This window comes from Trichosurus vulpecula, chromosome 3 (genome assembly GCF_011100635.1).
Source record: "Trichosurus vulpecula isolate mTriVul1 chromosome 3, mTriVul1.pri, whole genome shotgun sequence".
Taxonomy (NCBI): Eukaryota; Metazoa; Chordata; class Mammalia; order Diprotodontia; family Phalangeridae; genus Trichosurus; species Trichosurus vulpecula.
In genome coordinates, this window is record NC_050575.1 from 232488825 (window position 1) to 232508067 (window position 19243).

The 19243-nt window shown below is 43.1% G+C and overlaps 1 protein-coding gene and 1 pseudogene across 6 annotated transcripts in view; one reads left to right on the plus strand and one right to left on the minus strand.

Annotated features, from left to right (window-relative positions):
- Positions 1-911, plus strand: part of LOC118841244 — a 59234-nt pseudogene extending 58323 nt beyond the window's left edge.
- The window catches only part of ASAP2 (ArfGAP with SH3 domain, ankyrin repeat and PH domain 2), a 256386-nt gene extending 254409 nt beyond the window's left edge, over positions 1-1977 (minus strand). For 5 of the 6 annotated variants that reach the window (XM_036752235.1, XM_036752232.1, XM_036752231.1 and 2 more), the window contains exon 1: positions 1634-1832. In XM_036752235.1, coding sequence (XP_036608130.1) covers positions 1634-1759 — 126 coding nt within the window. In that variant the 5' untranslated portion in view covers positions 1760-1832. Of the gene's footprint in view, positions 1-1633 lie in introns of all 6 variants that reach the window. The other variant, XM_036752234.1, reaches the window with a different exon arrangement.
- Between the last annotated feature and the right edge of the window lie 17266 nt (positions 1978-19243).

Sequence of the window (19243 nt, forward strand, 5' to 3'; positions counted from 1 at the left end):
CATGGAGCTCAGCCACGAACTCTGCTTAACTTCCTGGATGACCTTGGCAAGTTACTTCCCCCTTTAGGAGTGTATACTTCATTCACCTGCAAAATGAGAGGGTTAATGTAGCTGGTGATTTTTAAGGTCTTTTTACAGTCTTTGACTTTCTGAGTGTCGCATCTGAGGATCCCCTTTCCCTAAACTGTTCTGTATACATGTGTATACACACACACACACACACACACACACACACACATATATATACATATATATACACATATATACGTATGCATGTATGTAAAACCTTATAATGTACATAAAGGTACATAACCATCTAACAATGTGACTACATTTTCTGGGACACCTAGTGTTCATGGCTACCTCTAACAAACGATACCGTAAGACAACTAGCATTTGTTAAGCATCTACTATTATATGCCAGCCTGGACTGGGAATATAAAAAAAGGCAAAAGACAGTCCACGATCTCAAGGAACCCACAGTCTAATACTGATCTGCTGAGTTTACATTCGAGGTTCAATCCCTGTCTAACCAGATTAGACAGCCAAGGAGAGTTCACGAGTCATGGGGGAGGGGATTCACAGCGGTGAAAGTAGATGACAAACCCAAACTGGGTCCTCCCGAACAAGGCTGTTAACTCTTGATGGTTAACCCACGTAACAAATGACAAACGGAAGGCAGGTTATAAGAGGAAGTTTAGGAAATCGTTCCTTTTTCTAAAAGGTGGCCCTGGAAAACCCAAAGCTTCCGGACCAAAGAGCTTCAGACAAGTCTCGATGACCAGGAAGGTGCAAAAAGCAGCAGCTCAGGAAGACAGGTTCCTTACAGCCAGACGTCAATCACGTTCGGGGTAAAAGTTGGGTTGGTCGGAGGGGAAACAAAGCGAGGGGTAAATGAAGAATGGGATTAAAAAAATTTTTTTTAAGACTAAAAAGCCAACAATCAATAACAGATCTCCTACGACCAACCTACACTGGGAACAAAGAGCTTCTGTTCCCTACAGGATTAACCCTGCTGCTCCTGGATGCTGAATAGAAACTTTTCCCTTGGATAGAGACGGGGCGAGGGTGTGTGTGGGGGGGGGCGGGGGGTGCGAGGAGACGGGACCAATTTCTGCAAAGCTCAGGGAGTCCAAAGATTTTTAGCACTGGAACGGGGTTCAGAGATCATCAAAAAGTACACCCTCATCTTACAGAGGAGGAAACTAAGGCCAGGAAACGAGCAAGGTGGTAGGGGGAGGGGAAAGTCCTAGCTCAAATAGCAGCAGGACCGGAATTCGAACCCAGGTCTCAAGAGTCCAAACCCAAGACTCTCTAGCTGGACGAGCGCGCGGGAAGGCGATTCCTGGAAGGAAGCTGAGCTCCAGGGCGGGGAAGGCGAGGCAGGGCTCCCGGCTGGTAGGAGGCAGGGGAGGGAGAGAGGGGTGCGGGCCGTGGTCCCCAGAGAGCATCCAAGCCACGCCGATGGAGCCCGCGGGAGCGAGGCAGGGAGGCAGGAGAGCAGCAGGAGGAGGAAGACGGCTTCCCAAGGGCTTCCGCGCCGCCGCCGCCGCCGCCCAGGTCGGCCGGGGTCGTGCCGCAGGCATCTCTGGGGGAGGACCCCGGCCCGCTCCGGGAGAGCCCGCAGCCTTACCTCCTCGATGGCCGCCACCGTGTTCCGGCACTGGGTGGTGCGGGTGGTGAAGCTGGAGGCGGTGGGCGCTTTGTAATCCTCATGGGTCTCAGCCACGAATTCCGACACGGAGATCTGGTCCGGCATCGCCTCGGCCGGGACACGAGAGGGGGGCACGGGCTGGGGCTGGCGCGAGCCGCCGCCGCCGGCGACCCGGGAAGGGGGGTGGGAAGGAGGAACGCGGCCGAGCGCGACCCCGGCCACCCGGTCGCCGCCGCCCCCCGCAGCCGCCCGAGCCCGCGGCTTCCCTCGCCCCAGCGACGCCCGCCCGGACAAAGGGAAGCCCCGGCGCCGGCCGCCGCGGAGCCCGCCCTGCCCGCAGAGGGCCCGGGGCTGCTAGCCCGAGAGAGCGGGCTCCAAGCGACTAGTCCTGCCTTCCAGCTCAGCCCCGGAGCCCCGGGAGGCGGCGGATCTGGACGCGCTGCGGCGGCTCTCGCCTCCTCCCTGCAGGACTCGCGGTGGCCGGGGTCGCCGCCGCCGCCGCCTCTCCGGGTCCCGGCTGCAGCCGCACTTCGCTCCTACCCGCCCGTCTTTTTCTCTTCTTTTTTTTTCTGAATGAGACCCCGAGGCGGGCGCATAGAGCCAGAGCGGGAACTACCCGCCACCCAGACTCGAGCACCGACTCCACGGAGGAGGAGGATGGAGGTGGGAGGGGCCGGGAACGGGGGCCGGAGGCCGGGCTGGGGAGGGGGCGGGGACGGCTGCTCCGGAGAGACCTGCCAATCACCGACCTCTCCGAGCCGCTGGAAATCTAATCCACCTGGAAAAAAAACCGGCATGGGAGGGGAGAGACATGGTGGGCACGGAGGAGGGGCCCACACGCAACCCCCCAGCCCCAGCCTGGGCTGTGGGCACTTTCTGTGTTCTCCTCCTTCCCCCACCCCCACTGTTTTGTGCCGGGTTTCCAGGCTGTGTGTGAGGGTTCGAACTCCGCCCCCTAACCCGCCAGCTGTGTCTAAGCGTTCAATGCTCCTCCCCTCCCCCACTTCGTTTGAGCGTTCCGGGGCCCCCTCCCTCGAAGCGACTGGCTCTTCGAACTCTTTTCCCCCCTCCCCATAAACCCGCCCCCTAAGCTGGGTCTGAGAGTTCGGGGAGCTTTCCCTCCCCCATCCCCAGGTGGTGGCCGCGTTTTCAGAGAAGCTTGGATTCCCTCTTCTGTGAGTTACCATCCCCTCCCTCCTCCAAGGTCCAAGTACATTTCTAAGTCTCTTCCCTGGTGCTCCAAAGAATGGGAGGGGTGTATATGTTTCTGTTTTACGCGCACATGCGTTAACACACCCTAGAGTCAGTGCCAGAGTCCACCCCCATTTCACCCTAACCCCACCCCTTTGGAGGAACCTCGCTTATGCCAGTGTTCTCCCATCACAAAGAGGGCAAATCCCTTTGCGGTAGAGCAATAGTTTGAAGATTGTGCTCCCTGAAAGAGAACGGGCTACACCCATCCTGAAAAGGGTCAAAACGTCCATGTCACTCTTCTCCTCCTGCCTTTACCCATTGTCCTAATCCTAGTTCTGGTGTCTCATGTCCCAGTAGTTACGGGCCTTCCTGTATGCCCTGAAATCACAAGCCATTCTCAAAATGGTGCCTGTTGCTAGTCCTCTTGAAGTTATGAATGGCTGTTAGGCGATGGCCAGACAAATTATTTCATAAGATAATAAATTTAGATCAGGAAGGATGTTTGTATCTCGTCTAATCTCAGCATTTTACAGATGAAAGTCCAGAAAGGTCAACGTGTCCAAGGTCAACCGGTCTCAAGTGACATGGTCAAGTTTCGAACCTACATCTTCTAACTACAAAGCCTTGGCTCTTGGAATTGTATTATGAAATCTCCTACTCAAGTTTGAATGTAAAAACCTCTCTCAGCAGACCCTGCAATAAAATACTGCAGTGAGTATTCCAGGAGGAAGTGGAGGAAAGTGGGGGCGGGGTGTTGTGGGAGATTGTAGAAGGTGGTTTTTCTCATCAGCTCTGGCAGGGCCATTAAGTAAAGGACCAGAATTCATTTGCAACAGCAGGAAAATTTCATAACAGAACTGGATTAGCAAAAGAAAAAAAATTCCAGAAAAAAGACTTTGTGTATGTTTTTTTTTTAATAATTTATGAAGAAATTCCCACACTTAGGGAAAAAATCCCAAAGTTCTAAAGACATTTTATACTAGAGAAATATATGCCTGCTTTTGTTGTATAACTTACTTCAAAGTCAAACCCTTTAAGTTTACACTAGGCATGCTGAATAGTTTGTGTTGCTACCAGCAATAAAACCAAAACCATCTTTACAGAAATCTTTTGTGCATCTGAAAAAGGAAGTATGAAAGTCACCAGAAATGTAGTCCGGCAGACTTATAAACCTCGTGGCAGATAGGACAGACACTGAAGCAGCAGTTATTAAGTGCTTATCCATATATGTGCTCTGTGACTGACATGGCAGGGCTCTGGCTAGATGACATGATACTTGCTGACATTTTATCAGGATTCTTTGTTAACTATAGCTTTTGTGTAAAGGTTTTAACACCAGTTTATCTTTGCATTTGGCAGCAACCTGTAAACTAAACGTCTCCCTGTTTTCAGTCTCCTGTGTTCTTCTTTTACACACATCTGTATGTTTTCTCTAGCTTTCTATATACTTTCTTCTAATCCATTTCTTGACACCCCAAATAGACTATCCAATTTTCAAGCTCTTGTCTTTTTCTTATTACACTGGTGGGATCAGATAGGGAGAAGTATTCTATCAAAACCTACCCTCACCTCTTCATCACAGGACAAAGGTGACCCTGGACAGCTATTCCAGCACAGTGTGTGTTCTGGAAGGGGCTACCAAGTTGGAAAGGCTTTGAGTGACAGACTAAATCTGTTATCTGAGTACCAACCTAGCTAAGTATAGAGAGAGGCTCATGACCTACTGGCTCCAGAGTGGCTAATACTAGGGGAGGAATTCTTTGGCCATGGCAACTCATGAAACAAATTTTTTTTTACATATTCCTAAATCCTGCGTGACCTACTTCCACTTCCACAGTGATAGCGATGGAATACCAGGAAAAGGGACAGGAGATTTTAAAATCATACAGTTTTTAAGCAGACTATAGACAATTTTATAATTCATCTAAATATCAGCTCTTTGTCCAAAGAACAAATTGACATATTACAGGAAAAAATAAACCACATCAATGTTGACATAGAGCAGGACTTTCTTTTACCTTATTTTGTAACCCCAGCTCTTAACACATTGCCTGACGCAGAGTAGACACTTAATAAATATTTGTTAACTGACAAATAAACCAAGAAGACAAATGGAAGTTGTAGATAAAAGAAAAGAGAAGTTCATTGGTTCTCCTATAACAAAATTTCGTGGGATGATTGTTTTATCTTATAATGACCAGGATGAGAACAAACAAAAAGACCACAATGAATGTGCCAACATCTATCACACAAGATGAAATAAATTCTGCAACAAATTTAACAGTGGCTTCCAAAAGAAGTCATATATTCACTTAGCTACTTTATCATTTCAGTGACACGGGCAAAAGATGAGAAGATGCTGGAAGATATGGTTCAAGTTTAGGAAATGAAAGCGAACAGAGGTTTCTAGACAACTCAGAAACCCTCACGGCTATCAGTCATGGCTAATTTCTTCATAAAAAACGTTGGATGTCATTAGATATGATGATCACTGAATATCACAACAAAATTGATTAGATAATGGGTAAGGAACTGACTGGGTACTGATATGGAAGTCATAGCAGAATCATTATTGTAAAGTCACAGTTCCATCTTTGGTAGGGCAGTCAGCCAGGTGAGCAGGGATAGGGGAAGGCCCAAAGATAAATGGAGGGAAGGACAACCACTCCTTCACCATCTCCACTAGAACCCCAGAGTGCATGGATTTTCAGAGCTCCTGACCACAGTCACCAACCTAGAGATAGGCCAACCTACGCACTCTAACCCCTGTGCTAGTATTCCCTCCCATCCTTGGTAGCACCCAAGACTATTAACTGACTGACTGAGGGAGCCAGGGACTTGGGGCTGACCTTCCTTCCTCCCTTCAGCTGCCCTCACCTGCTTCCCATCATCTACCCCTCCCTTTGTTATGACTATGTCTGCCTCAATGGAGGTGGTATCTAGACCAGCACCATCACCTTCCCAAACCCACTTTGACCTTAGCCTTGGCTAGACGAAAAATGGCCCTGCATCTTTAATCCAGGTATGAGAATCTTTGGGCTCTGGGTGTGGAGAGTCCAACCCTCCTCCAGCATTGGACTTTGTTTATAGTAAGAGGAAACTATGGAAGCACCAGTGCCAGTAGACTTCCTATGATGACTATCTCAGGAGAATTTTATGTAAATGGACCAAGAAAATAAAGCATTCCTGACTATTCTGTAGCAGCAGTCTGGCCTCAGGGGCTAGATGAGCAGGTAGAAGGGGGGAAGACAATCCCAGGACACAGACTCCCTGGAGTAACCCTCAGCAGCAAGAGGAGAAGGAGAAAGAAGGCATAACCTTGACCTAGAGGGACCACCCCTTCACAGACTCCACTAGAACCCCACTGTCAATAAATTTTTGCAAAAACTCTTAGAGGCCACTAGAGAATTGGCTGTTGTCAGCCTGAGTGCTAGAAGCAACTAGATGGCTCAGTGGATACAGTGCTGGACCTGAAGTCAGAAAGACCTAAGTTCAAATCTGGACTCAGACACTTAGTAGCTGTATGTCCTTAGGTTAAGTCACTTAAACTCTTTGTTTAGGAGGCAGCATAGATATCTTTGGCCTGGAGTCCCAATCTGATCTCAGATACTCAGACCTTGACCTTGGGCAAGTCATTTAACCTCTGTTTACCTCAAACCACTGGAGAAGGAAATGGCAAACCACTCCATTATCTTTGTCAAGAAAACCCCATGGACAGTACAGCCCAAAGGGTCACAAAGAATCAGGAACAACAAAACTGGACCTAGGCTGTGTTCTCCATGATGTCTTCTTCATAGTCAAAGGGGTCTGAATAGTTCCTCACCTTTCATTGTTAGGACCAGGAACTGGCTGCTAGAATCCTGAAGATAAGGAAAGGAGCCAGTCTTAATTCATTTCCTCAGCCCTGTTGAGTGTAGGATAGAGACCATGATCTTGGGTTTCCTTCTGTCTTCTGCCCTCACCAGATCTCTGCCACCCCTGTGGTGTCTCCTTCATACAGTTGCTTTCCTCTCCCTCCCACCCACCCTGTCATTGCTATGGAAGATTGAAGAGGATGACTGCCTGCATCCTCGGGGGCAGGCCCCTGGTAACTATGGCTTAGGTGGTAGAATGCAAAGGACATGGGCCTGAATCTTTATCAAAAAAAAGTGTGGTTTGAGGTATAGCTACTGCCCATGGCTAGACTCTAGACACTGCGGCCTGTGCTCTACAGACTTTGAGAAGGCTACCAATAGACAGATGGAGAAACAAACACAGAGGAGGCCATGAAGGCCTCTCCTTCTTCAACCCCAATTAGAACTTCATGGACAGAATCTCTGAAGGGGAGACTAGGGCTCTCTGGAAATGCCCAGTGTAGAGAGGGCCCCATCTCTTGGGCCAGGAACACAGATGCTCTGGGTCAGGAAGCTAAGCCCCCTGCTCTGTGACTTTGGGTAAAGATGGGCAACTAGAGGGAGCTTTTCTTAATCTGGGTGACAGCAGCAACGATCTTCTTGCCACAGCATATTCTTAACATGATGAGTAGGTTCATATGTTGAATGGAAACCACCCTAAGAGTGTTAGTCCCTGGGCTCTTGCCGTTGTCGTAGGGACTTTTCATCCATGACATATGATCATGTGTGGAACAGGATACTCATGGAAATGCATGTGGCAGTGGACTCTTTACAATGATTTCAGGAGTATGGACCAATAAAATAAAGCCTTCCTCTCAAAAAAAGGAAAGAAAGAAATATCTATATGTAGGCAGATCATACTAGCTACAGCAAAGGTTAAACTCAATAATATCCAACTAGAAGAATAAAGATATAATACCACAACAGTTTCACCTGGATGCCCTCAAACAGAAAGTGAAAAATATATGGATCTTGATTATCACCATATCCGACAGAAATATAACCTATTTAGAACAACTAAAATAATGAATAGGTCCAAATAGCCCAGGGACACCTTAGTTAGCAGACGCTTGAATTCCTTGCCAAGCAGAAAAGACTTGCGAGCCAAGGACACTAGTTTAGAATACAAATCCAATTCAACAAACATTAAATGTCAGAAGATGACAGTGAGTTTTGTTGCTGACAACAAAATACTGCATCAAAGTCAGGGAGTTTCCTTGCTGACAGACAGTTGTATGGAAGCAGCTTGGTGCTGGCCGGAATATGTATGTACCTACTATTCACCAGGTTTATGGTAGTTCCTGGGATACAGATGAAAACAAAATGTTGCTGCCTTTGGAGAGTTTACATTCTACCTGAGGGAGCAGGGGGATATAACATGTCAATAGTTCAGTAAATTCAAAATAATTTAAGAAAGGAAAGGGCTCTGACAGCCGGGGGCAAGAGGAAAGACTTCACATAGTGGATGGTACTTCAGTTAAGCCTTGAAGGAAGAATTTTGAGAGGTAGAAAGGAGAAGAGAATGTATTCCATACCTAACTCTGGTTAAACTCTGGATTTGCTGCCATCAGTAATAATATTATCTGATATTATGTTAGCCTACTAGGGTAACATACTAGTAGTAGTGGCTACTAGGTACCAGGCATTGTGCTAAGCGCTTTACAAATATTATCTCATTTGATCCTCACAACAATCCTGGGAGGTAGGTGCTATTATTATCCCCCCATTTTACAGCTGAGGAAACTGAGGCAGAGAATATTTAAGTAACTTGCCCAGGGTCACATAGCTAGTAAGTATCTGAGGTCAGATTTTAACTTGGTTCTTCCTGACTCTAGGCCCAGAATTCTATTTAGTACATCACCTAGCTGGCCCAGTGGAAAAATGTACATTCAGTGGCTGCTTGGGCATCGCTTTCCTCACCACCACCACCTGCTAACAACTGGCAGGTAAACCTGAGACCCGCTGGAGTGGCAGCACCTCCCAGACCACCAGGCTAGCTTCTAGCCCAGAGCTTGTGTCCATCAGCCCAGGAAGCACACTCTGCCCCCAGTGCCCTCCCAAGATGTAGCCTGGCTATTAAACACCTGGCAAATCAAGTTCCAGACACTAAAGTCCTTGGTACTGTTAAAGTAGTTTAACCTCAGAATTGGGTATGATTTTATCAGCACAAACGACATTGAAGAGAAGCATTGCCACCTGCTTTGCTGTTTCACCCTAAGGACCTCGTGACCTTTCCCCCTAGTTGAATTGTCTTCTGAGTTAGAATGTGAGCCCCTTCGGAGTAGGGGCTGTCTTGTTTTCCTATTTGGATACTTGCTTTTCACCTAGTAAATACTTAGGATATAATTAATTGGGGCAGCTAGGTGGCGCTGTGGATAGAGTGTTGAGCCTGGAATTAGGAAGACCTGAGTTCAAATATGACCTCAGACACTTACTAGCAATGTGACCCTGGGCAACCCTGTTTGCCTCAGTTTCCTCATCTGTAAAATGAGCTGGAGAAGGAAATGGCAAACCACTCTAGTATTTCTGCCACAAAAACCCCAAAAGGGATCACAAAGAGTCAGAAATGACTGAACCTCAACAACAATAAAGAACATATAATTCATTCCCTACTTGCTGAGTTAATAGATCGCAACCAATTATGCGAATCTTATGTTACAAAGTTTTTTTTTTATTCATGACTATAGGATGATAGGGAACAATATTGTAAATATCTGAACAGGAAATACAGCATATATAAAGACAGAGACAGAAGATGAAATGTCAGTATCATATAATAGCTAACGGTCCAGTTTGACTAGAATATAGAGTTCGTGAAAGGGAGTAGTATGAAATAGGGTTGGGAAGCTGGGAAACAGAGGCCCAGAAGTTAAGTGACTTGCCCAGGGTCACACAGCTATTAAGCGTCCGAGGTGGCATTTGAAACCAGACCTTTCTGATTCTGGGTCCAGTGCACTATCTGCTACACTACCTTGCCTATTATTTCTATAATGGGCTCCTTATCTTCCCTTTCTCCCCAAACACATCCCTCTTCCAAATTTACCTATTTCTGTTGAGGGCATTACAATCTTCCTAGTGACTCAAATTTTCAACTTTTGAGTTATTCTTGCCTCTTTCTTCTCTCTCACCCCAACTTCCCACATCCAGTTAGTCGCCAGAGCTTGTCAATTCTGCTCCAACAACATCTCCATTGGTTGATAAGCATTTATTAAGTGCTTACTATGTGTGTGCAAGGAACTATGTTAAGCCATGGAGATATAAAGAAAGGCAGAAACACAATCCTTGCCCTCAAGAAACTCATTCTTTTGAGGGAGACAACAATGTTGTTGTTCAGTCATTTTCAGTAAGGCCTACCCTTCATGATCCCATTTGGGATTTTCTTTGACCAAAATACTACAGTGGTTTGCCATTTCCCTCTCCAGCTCATTTTACAAATAAGGAAGTGAGGCAAACAGGACTAAGTGACTTGCCCGGGGTCATAGAACTAGTGTCAGAGGCCAAATTTGAACTCAGGTCTTTCTTTTTTTTTTTTAAATTTTGTTTTTTGCCAGGCAATCAGGGTTAAGGGACTTGCCCAGGGTCATACAGTTAAATGTCAAGTGTCTGAGCCAGATTTGAACTGAGGTCCTCCTGACTCCATGGCTGGTGCTCTATCCACTGGGCCACCTAGCTACCCCTCAGGTCTTTCTGACTCCAGGCCTGGTACTCTATCCACTGCACCACCTAGCTGCCCAACTAACAATGTATATATAACATATATACAGTATAAATGGAAGATAATCTCAAGTCTATTCCCTTCTCTCCATTTACATGGCCATCACCCTTGATCAGGCTGTAATAGCTATCTAATTGATAGCTGTGTTTCCAGACTCTCCCCTCTGTACACAGCTGCAAATATAATCTTCCTAAGGCGTAAATATGACCCTGTAGTTCCTCTGCTAAAAGCTTTCAGGAACTTTTCATTTCCTAAAGGATAAAACATAAACTCCTTAGGCTGGCATTTAAAAATTATTCTCCGTAAATTGTACTAGCTAGAATACCTGTGTCCCTACTACCCACCAGAGCTATGGTAATTCCTGAGGATGCAAACATAAACAAAATAGTCCCTAGCCTTGAGACTCTTACATTCTACTGGGGGTTTGAGGAGGGTGGTGAACATTATAACATGTAGTTAAGTGACTTCAAAGTACTTTGAGGAAGGAGAAAGCACTAACAACCGGGAGCAAGACAACTACAAATAGAGAAGTGGTATCCAGAGAAGGCTGTTCTACTCTGGGAAATGTGAGGGATGGTGAGTGGAGTCATAAGAAAATTTTATGACAACTCCTTTTCAGAAATGACAGTGTTAACTTGATTACTGTTTGAGGCAGGGAGGAGGAAGATCACCAGAATGTATTGTACTGGCTCTAGGGGTACCTAGATATGGCAAACTCTCAACAAGTAGGAGAAATCTGTGATCTTTTTGTAAATATTTATCTTGAGCACTGTAAAAGATGACCAAATTTTACATCAAAAGTTTCTTTAAATTTATAATAATGAATGATAAATGCTTCCATTACATGTGCCAATTCATTTATCTGCCTCTCTGAGGAGAAACAGTAAGGCATTCTTCAGTTTTGCTGCTGCTTCTTTTGTTTTATATTTTTATTTACTGTAAGAATATCGAGACAGCTACTATTCATTCCCTACAGGAGCATTTCATGAAATGCTACAATCTGAATAATTGAAGTTGAATATCATCCAAAGGGCAGTGGGAAGGTGCGTGGTGGGTGTGAGCAGACTGCAACATATTACAAACAAGAAATTATGCAGGGAAGTGGAATAAATAATGTCATCAAAGAAATATAGGCCAGAAAAATTGGGCTTATTTCCTGGCAAGAGCAGAAAATAACCAGGAGACAGTCCATGTGCTTTACTGATATCCTTGCAATACCAAAAGATCTTGAAGAAGGCTCGCAGCATGTTGCAAATACCTGCTGTGGCAAATTTATGGGAGAACGTGGATGGAGGTCACACGGGTTGATAGAGATATGGATGGCTTTAGATCTACATTGTTGGAGGGTATATCTTCATGAATATCACAGATCCAGGCAGATGAAATAGCTAAGTGAAAGAGTGAATAGAGTGCTGAGCCTGAAGTCAGGAAGGCCTGAGTTCAAATCTGGCCTCAGACACTTGCTAGCTGTGTAACTTAACCTCTGTCTGCCTCAGTTTCTTCAACTATAAAATGGGGATGATGATGATAATAGCCATTCCAAAAAATGAGATAATAATTATAAAGCACTTAGCATAGTGCCTTGCACATAGTAGGCACTATATAAATACAGTGCTTCCTCTTCATTTCCCTCTTCCCAAACATTGAAGTAATGAAATATCCTACTGACTCTGTATGGTTTCAAATCTTGTAACATGACAAGCTCCAAAGAACCAAAGTGGTGAGTGACCCGTAAGGCACTGGAGAGAAATGAGAGGTTTTAGGCTAGCATATTTCTAATGATTAGAAATATCTAGCACCTCCCCTAGTGCTTTGCATGTAGAAGATACTTGTTGGATTAAATTGTTTAATTGAATTAAAGAAGTGGTATCAGGACCATGATCCAGGAAACATATAATGGGAAAAGAAAGTGGGTCAATCATTTAGTGGGAATGGGGAAAACCAAATGGACGTCCCAAATCAACAAGCTTTTATTAAGCATCTACTATGTGTCAGGCATGGTGCTAAGCACTGGGGACAGAAAGGCAAAAACATGATTCCTGCCCTCAAGAAGCTCACGATTTAATGGGGACGAGCAATATGGAAGCAACTATGTACAAACAAGGCATATAGGAGGATAAACTGGACCTAATCTCCAAGGGAAGGAGCTAATAAGATTAAGGAGGACTGGAAAAGCCTTTTTCAGAAGGTGAAATTTTAGCTAAGAATTAAAGGAAGCCAGGGAAGCCAGAAAGTAAAGATGAGGAGGTCCAGATATGGGGACCGACCAGCAAAAATGCATAGCATCTCTTAACATGGTAATAGACTTTTAATCAACAAGTCACATGAAAATAAACAAGATAGATATTAGCTCCCCAGTTTCCTTCATGCAACAGGACTGTATCATACAAAATAGGCACCAGAGTCTGGCGGATCCTCTACTGTTGGACTGGGTGTCAGGAGACTTGGGTTTAAATTTCGTTTTAGACACATAACCATTTTCCAGTCATGTCTGACTCTTTGTGATCCCTTTTGGGGTTCAATATCTTGTCAAAGATGCTGGGATGGTTCATCATTTTCTCCTCAAGTTCATTTTATAGAGGAAGTAACTGAGGCCAACTGGGTTAAGTAACTTGCCCAGGGTCACACAGCTAGGAAGTATCTGAGGCCAGATTTAAACTCAGGTCTCCCTGACCCCGGCCTGGTGCTCTATCCACTGTGCCACCTATATAATAGCTATATAATCTTAGGGAAATCACAGTCTCTCAGTTTTAGTTATCTGTAGACTAGAGCTAATATTTGTATTACATTATTCACAGAGTTGTGGGAACAATTTTGCAAACCTTAAAGTGCTATAGAAATATCAGTTATTGTTTCTTATGGTGAATACCTATTCCCTGGAAATAAAGTATTAATTTAAATTTATAATAATGAATGATAAAGTACTTATTAAGCACTTACTATTTGTCAGGCTCTATTATAAGAGTTAGGGATATAAATACAAGCAAGTAAGATCTACACATAAAAGAGAGATATAATTATACGTTTGTATTTGAAGGGGAAGGGGAGGAGGTGCCTTGTACTAATGGGAAGGGAAGGGAATAAGCATTTATATAGAGCCTATGTGCCAGACAGTGTGCTAATATATAACATAATTACAAATATTACCTCATTTGATCTTCACAATAACTCTGTGAGAGAGGTGCTGTTATTATCCCATTTTATAGTTGAGGAAACCGAGGCGAACTGAGGCAAATGAACTTGCCCCGGAATTCACAGCTAGTAAGTGTCTGAGGCCAAATTTGAACTCTGGTCTTCCTGATTCTGGGCCTACAGCTTTGTGCAAAGCTCCATCAACTGCCTTAAGTAGTTGCTTAGTTTGGAAATGGCCAGGAAGTGACATAAAGGTTTGATTCCAAGGGGTGTGTTAGAAGCTAGCTCAGACAAGCTGTGGGAGAGCCAATTTTTAAATTTTCAGTATGAGCATTCAGACCTTGGAAATGGGCAAATGCTACAATTCAGGGCTCGATTTGTTTTCTTAATTATCTAGACTTAATTAAAATGATGGAGAAAATGACATTAATTCAGCTTAAGCCTTTTTGTCCAGTATACTTTTTTTTTCTCTCCAACCCAGCTACTAAACATTTACCGGTAAACCCCTGTCTGGTTCAGAAGAAGGCAAAAGTTAACCTATCACAGAGTCCAGTGTCCTAGGAACAGATTTCAAAGTAATAGTGGCAGGGAGAGTGAGGAGGATGAGCAAAATAGAAGAGGATTGGTTTAGTCTTCTTTCACATAAATATGTTTTAAATAGTAATCTATGTGATAATATCAAGTGTTCAGCAAAATGTCTATAAAATTGAAGACTCTCCATAGCACTAAACATTAACAGAGAAAGAGTCATTTAAAAGTGGATTGTAATTCACTGAATCTCCTTTTAAATTGTTACAAGTGTATACAGTCTTTGAGTTATATTGGCCAAAGTGGTTTTCATTTACTGTCCCTAAGCTACAGATCAATTAGTGCTGCAAATTAAGTTGGACCCCCAAAGGGGCAATGTCATTAAAAGGGTTATTGATTTGAAATCCAATGTTAGTAAGGAAACAGAGAACATAATGTGTATGTGTATATATGTATATATATTTGTTTATATATACTCAGAGAAAATATACATATAATACTTATGTGCATACACAAATATACATATATTTAATATACATATGTGTGTATACACTCAAATGGGGGGAGAGGAGAGGAGAGGAGAGAGAGAGAGAGAGAGAGAGAGAGAGAGAGAGAGAGAGAGCTATAATATGGTTACAAGTGGAAAAAAATAAATGTTAGTTCCACATTCACTTGGTAGAATCCTAGACTAGGCTCATTATACTTGCCAAGGACCTTAGAGATGATCTAGACTAGCATCATTATTTTATAGAGAGGAAATTTAGGCCCAAGGAAACAAAGTCACCCAGGCAGTAAGAGGCATTCCCAATCTACTCTTAATCCTGTGACTCCAAATACTTTGTTCCTTAAACTTTGCTATGTTTGAAGTCGTCTCTACTTCCAACTTCCTCTTTGGTAATATGAGGAAACTGAGGCCAGGGAAATTTAAGCAATTTATACAAAGTCATGCAGCTAGGAAGCAGCAGAGCTAGGATTTGAACTTGCCCGGGTTCTGCTTCCACATTTGGTATAACGTATTAGTCAAAACCCAGTGGTTCAAAGGAATACTCCTTTTACTAAAATGAATAAAACAAAACAAAAAGCCTAACCCACATGCCAATATTTCCAGTAGTTTTTATAGTAGTGAAAAGCAGCTCAGGAATATAAAAACTATAAGCGAGAAGGTTAAAAGCAATCAGCAAGAATGTCTTCCAGAGGGTCCCAGGAGTTCGCCACCTAAGTTCTAAAAAAAAAATTCTAAAAATGGTTTTTATAGTCTTCTTGCCCAAAGGGTGTATAGCTGGCTTCCAGGTTAATCCACCTGGGGACAAACAAAGTTAGTCCTAACTGTCTCAGATCTGTACCACAATTTCCTTGTAGGAGCGAGGTCGATGTTGTAAGGATGGAAGGGCAAGAGTAGTTGTGGGGTGGGGCAGAGGCAGAGTTAATACACACACACACACACACACACACACACACACACACACACACACACACACACACACACACACACACACACACACACACCTCCACAGTTTCCCCAATGGTCTTCTGACCCTCAGCAGATATCAATTTATCTCCAAATCCAGTTCTTTTCCCACTACATTATGTAGTTCAAAGAAGATGCCTGTTGAAAGCTAAAAGGAGTAAATTCCTCCAGAATCTCTTTTAAAATACCAGCAAAAAGGTCACCTAGTAACCCTGTAATCAGTGCCAAAGCCTAGATTCAGAATAAACCTAGAGTAAAATAGGAAGGAATCAATTATGTCAAGAGGGGGTGGAGGGAAATGTCAAGCAAATTATAGGTACCTGAGCTGACAACTGATACCTGTCTGGGGCAAATGTGGTAAAAAAAATGAGTAATGGTTACCCAAGAATCCAAAAGTCAAACTTGGCCCTGGATCAAGAAATCAATATCCTCTTGTTTGTTTATTTGTTTGTTTATTCTGCTTCTGATGTGAAAAAAGAAAGACACTTAAAGCAGAAGAGAATGAGGAATATATTATGAAACCTGGCTCTAAAATTCAGTTCTTTCAGGAGATAGCTATAAAAGCAATAGCTAGCATTTATATAGCAGCTTAAAGCTTGCAAAGTACTTTGCACACATATTACCTCAATTGATCTTCATAACAACCCTATGAGATTCTATTATTATCCTTCTTTTACAGATGAACAAACCTTATAAGGGTCAAGTGATTTGCCTAGGGTGACAGAGCTAGTGAATGTCTAAGGCAGGATTTGAACTGAGGTCATCCTGACTCCAAGATCAATACGCCATCCAGTGAGCCACCTACTTGCCTGCTTATGTCTTTGTATATCATGCTGCTACTAGACTATAAATTAGACCTCACTTAAAATTTGCCTCTCCTTCAAAACAAGCAGAGTATTCTATATAATTTAAACATTTAATAAATGCTCTTTGAATTTAAGTTGAATTGAAAACATAATTGAATGCCTCATTAAGTAATGCACTGGAGGTGTTCATTTGAGATTGATTGACTATTTGGGAATATTGAAAATTCATGCTTCAGGAAGGAGATTTTTTTTTAACCTAACAATCTCTAAGGTCCTTTCCCAACTCTAATATTCTATGATCCTACGACCAAAAGTCAGGCAGTTAGCTCAGTGAGATAGAGAGCTGGGACTGGAATCAGGAAGACCGGAGTTCAAATCTGGCCTCAGATACTTACTAGCTGTGTGATGCTGGGCAAGACACTTAACCTCTGTTTGCCATAATTCACTGGAGAAGGAAATGGAAAACCACTCCCAAAATCTTTGCCAAGAAAACCCTATGATTGGGTCACAGAGTTGGACTTGACCAAATAACAAAATAAGTAAAAAGGATAACTTTTTCCTATCCCTCTCTATCATTTAGTCAGTTGACAAATGCTATCAAGGTAATACTCTTTAAATCTGTCCTTCCTTCTTCATTCATACTGTTACCACCTTAGTTTAGGCCATTATTACCTCTGGTCAGGACTATTATAATTGGCTTCTAGCTGGACTCCCTGCCTTTAATCTTCACCATTTCCAAGCCATACTTTGTGTTACTGTTGAAAGAACCTTCTAAATGCACAGTTGTGGTGGTGCCACTCCCCTGTTTGAGAATCGTCTAATTGCCTCCAAGATTAAATACATGGCATTTCTGGATTACCACAATCTGGCTCTAACCTACTTTTCTGATGCTTAATAAAACTCTGTCCCATAACAAACTCAACATTCCAGCCAAACTAGCCTACTAGATGCTTTCTGTTCCCAACATGGATTTGAGATACATTCTCTCCACACCTTGTTTCTTGAAATCCTCTTCCTTCAATGTCTAGCTGTTGGGCTTCCTCACCTGTCCATGAAGTCTTTCCAGATCCCTGTAGTGGCTTGTGATTTCCTTTGTCTACTACCCCTAATGACTTAGAGCTCTTTGTCCAGGTCTCTCCCTTGCACTTATCACATTTTCTTTGTATGAAAGGTTTTTTTTGTGCATACATTTTATTTGTTATTGTTTGTCCTTCGTTCTCAGAGAGGACCAATGATACCACAGGTGATGTCTTGACTTGCAAGTGAAGTGTCATCGGCTTCACTCTCTCTTCCAGAGTCATTGAAGTTCAGCCCCACCAAGATTTCCCTAACACTTTTGCTCTCCTGTTAGACTGTAACTATAGTCCTAGAGTTACTCTTATAACTATATCATTTTTTCATATTAGTATACCCAGAATCCAGGGTAGTATCTTGTACTTATTTAAAAGTCTGGACCTGTAACTTCATTAGCGTGGATAATTTCCACTATTAAACTCCCTCCACCAGTGCAGATCACAAAAACACATTTATAATTTATGGTCTATGAGAGTTGCCTGAAGCAACCTCAAAGCTGCCTAAGATGGCTAGGCCTAAAGTCAGGAAGATCTGAGTTCAAATTTGGCCTCAGACACTTATTTGTATGGCCCTGGGCAAGTCACTTAACCTCTGTCTGCCTCAGTTCCAATAACTATAAAATGGGAATGATAATAATAGCACCCACTTCCTATAGTTGTTGTGAGGATTAAATAAAAGGATTAAATAAATAATATTTATAAGGTACTTAGCATAGTACCTGGAACATAGTAGGTATTTAATAAATGTTTCTTCCTTTCCCTTCCCTTCTGAGAGATTAAGCAAATTACCCCAGTCATGCAACTTGTATGTATCAGAGGCAACACTTGAACCCAAGTCTTCACAACAAGAAAGTTAACCCTTCTGTCCACTATTCCATGTTGCCTTCCTTTACCTTACACATAGTGAGTGTTTAATAAATGTTTGTTGAATTTTTCATGAGAAACAGACAAGGTAGCTATAGTTTGCAAACTGTCTTTTTAATAACAGGTATGTCCCAAAAAGGCAGTTGTCTTGTAGAGATGAATTAATTTTACTGTCAATTTTTAGGATTTTTTGGAGGTTGGAGACCGTGGCACTATTGTCAATGAATTCCAGTGTGCTGGAATTTTCTGCTTCTGTTGGTTGGGTATATAGTGTCCTTCAGGTCAAGATGTAAAAGGAATGACTTGTTCTTAATTCTGAAATTTGCCCTGAAGGGTGGTTGGAGTAAAGACTGGACTTGTCCAGTTCCTTTGTTGTTAACTAGTAAATGATTACTCTTGGAATGGATCTGTGCACTTAGGAAGCTCTGATAAGCCCTGTAATAAAATGGAAAAAAACAAACAAACTCAAACATCTCCAGTTCAGAGCATATAGGCATGAACAGAATTTTGCATATCTAATAACCCCCATCAGAAAAATAACATGGCCCCTGACAGTCATTTTTTAAAATCTGCATATTGTGAAAGGACACACTTTACTGCAAAAATCTCACATTAGGAATTACAACTTAGGTAATTCACATCTATACCAAATACTTTACAATGACTCTGAGGAAGGAGTGTGGTACTAATAAATTCATTATCTAATTTGCAAAGTCCAGTCGAGGCATTTGTAGGTAGGCCGTAGATAGGATTTGGAAATTATACCCTCTGCTTTGCGTTGGGGCCATCTCTAGTTGCCCTGATCTATGTCTGGCCACTGGACCCAGATGGCTCCAGAGGAGAGAGTGAGGCTGGTGACTTTGCAGTGCCCTACTTCATTTAAATTCAGTTCACTTACGAGTCAAGACAACACCTT